The following is a 1,118-nucleotide window of genomic DNA, read 5'->3' on the forward strand; positions in this document are numbered from 1 at the left end:
TCATCAAGGTTGCCTGCACCCTATTTTTATAAAATAGCAAGGCTGTTGTCAAGGTTTGGAATAGGAAATACTCACTCAAACTTTGGCACCTACTACCAGTCCTGTAAGACCTAGCCTCTGCATTTTAAATGAATGAGATGGACAGATCGCCCACTGAGGCCTTATAAAAGCTGTCCTAGGGTAAGCTAGAACTATGCTGGTGAGTTTTCATTGGATTGAGTGCAATTCTCTGAACTGTGACATGGTCTATTGGGACATGGAGGATGGTTATAATTAGAATCCAACATTCATAGGACATTTGCAGCCAATCCAGCATATATTTAGTAATAAAAATGACCAAAGGCAACATTGTTGTTTCTTTCAACTGTAATTTTTAAAAAAAGTACAGAGCAATTTTTATTTAATTTTATTAATGATAAAATAACCCAAGGCAATAGATGCTGCTTTCAACTATAATTTAAAAAGATATAGAACTCTTTTTTTATTATTATTAATAAAATATAACCTATGGCAATATATGTTATTTATTTTAACTACAATAAATGTATTGCACAAGTAATCCACGTTTAGAACTATACATTTGTTTTAGTACATTTCTAAACAGAATATAGATAGATAGATCTATTTATTAAACCTTGGATTTTAACCACTCATTTATTCAAACAGTAAAACTCAGTTTTATTCTTTTAGGTGCCTGGATGCCTTCTGTATCTATGGTAGTGCCGGAAAGGTGGAGGAGCCGTATGTCACCATCACCCGTAAGAAGCAGATGCCCCGGGAAGGGCAGACTGAGGAGGTGGAGCAGGAAGTGGGGCAGGCAGAGGGGAAGTTAGTCACCCACCGGGCCGCTTTCGCCAGGACCTCTGTCATACAGGCCTTCCTGGGCTCTGCACCCCAGCTCACACTGCAGCTCTACATCTGTGTGCTGCAGAAAGGGGTGTCCATCGCTAGAGGTTAGAACACACACACAGAACAGTATCAAGTACATTCTGACACACCTAAAATAGAGCGCTGCAGGAGACAGACTGGGTTAAAAAAGGCTTTTAGAAAACCGAAAGCTTAGTGCCATAGTGTAATTGCTTTTATGGTCATCCGTAATACTTCATTCTGATTGGTTG

At 39.1% G+C, this 1,118-nt stretch overlaps 1 protein-coding gene across 1 annotated transcript in view; it reads left to right on the top strand.

Moving 5' to 3' along the window:
• Positions 1-690: 690 nt before the first annotated feature.
• The window catches only part of LOC107576937 (cytochrome b-245 heavy chain-like), a gene marked incomplete at its 5' end in the record, with an annotated part of 12,826 nt that continues 12,398 nt past the window's right edge, over positions 691-1,118 (top strand). The window contains one exon of the mRNA XM_016263058.1: positions 691-953. Within this exon, the coding sequence (XP_016118544.1) occupies positions 691-953 (263 nt within the window). The remainder of the gene's footprint in view (positions 954-1,118) is intronic.

This window comes from Sinocyclocheilus grahami, unplaced genomic scaffold (genome assembly GCF_001515645.1).
Source record: "Sinocyclocheilus grahami isolate Dianchi unplaced genomic scaffold, SAMN03320097.WGS_v1.1 scaffold4684.1, whole genome shotgun sequence".
Classification (NCBI taxonomy): domain Eukaryota; kingdom Metazoa; phylum Chordata; class Actinopteri; order Cypriniformes; family Cyprinidae; genus Sinocyclocheilus; species Sinocyclocheilus grahami.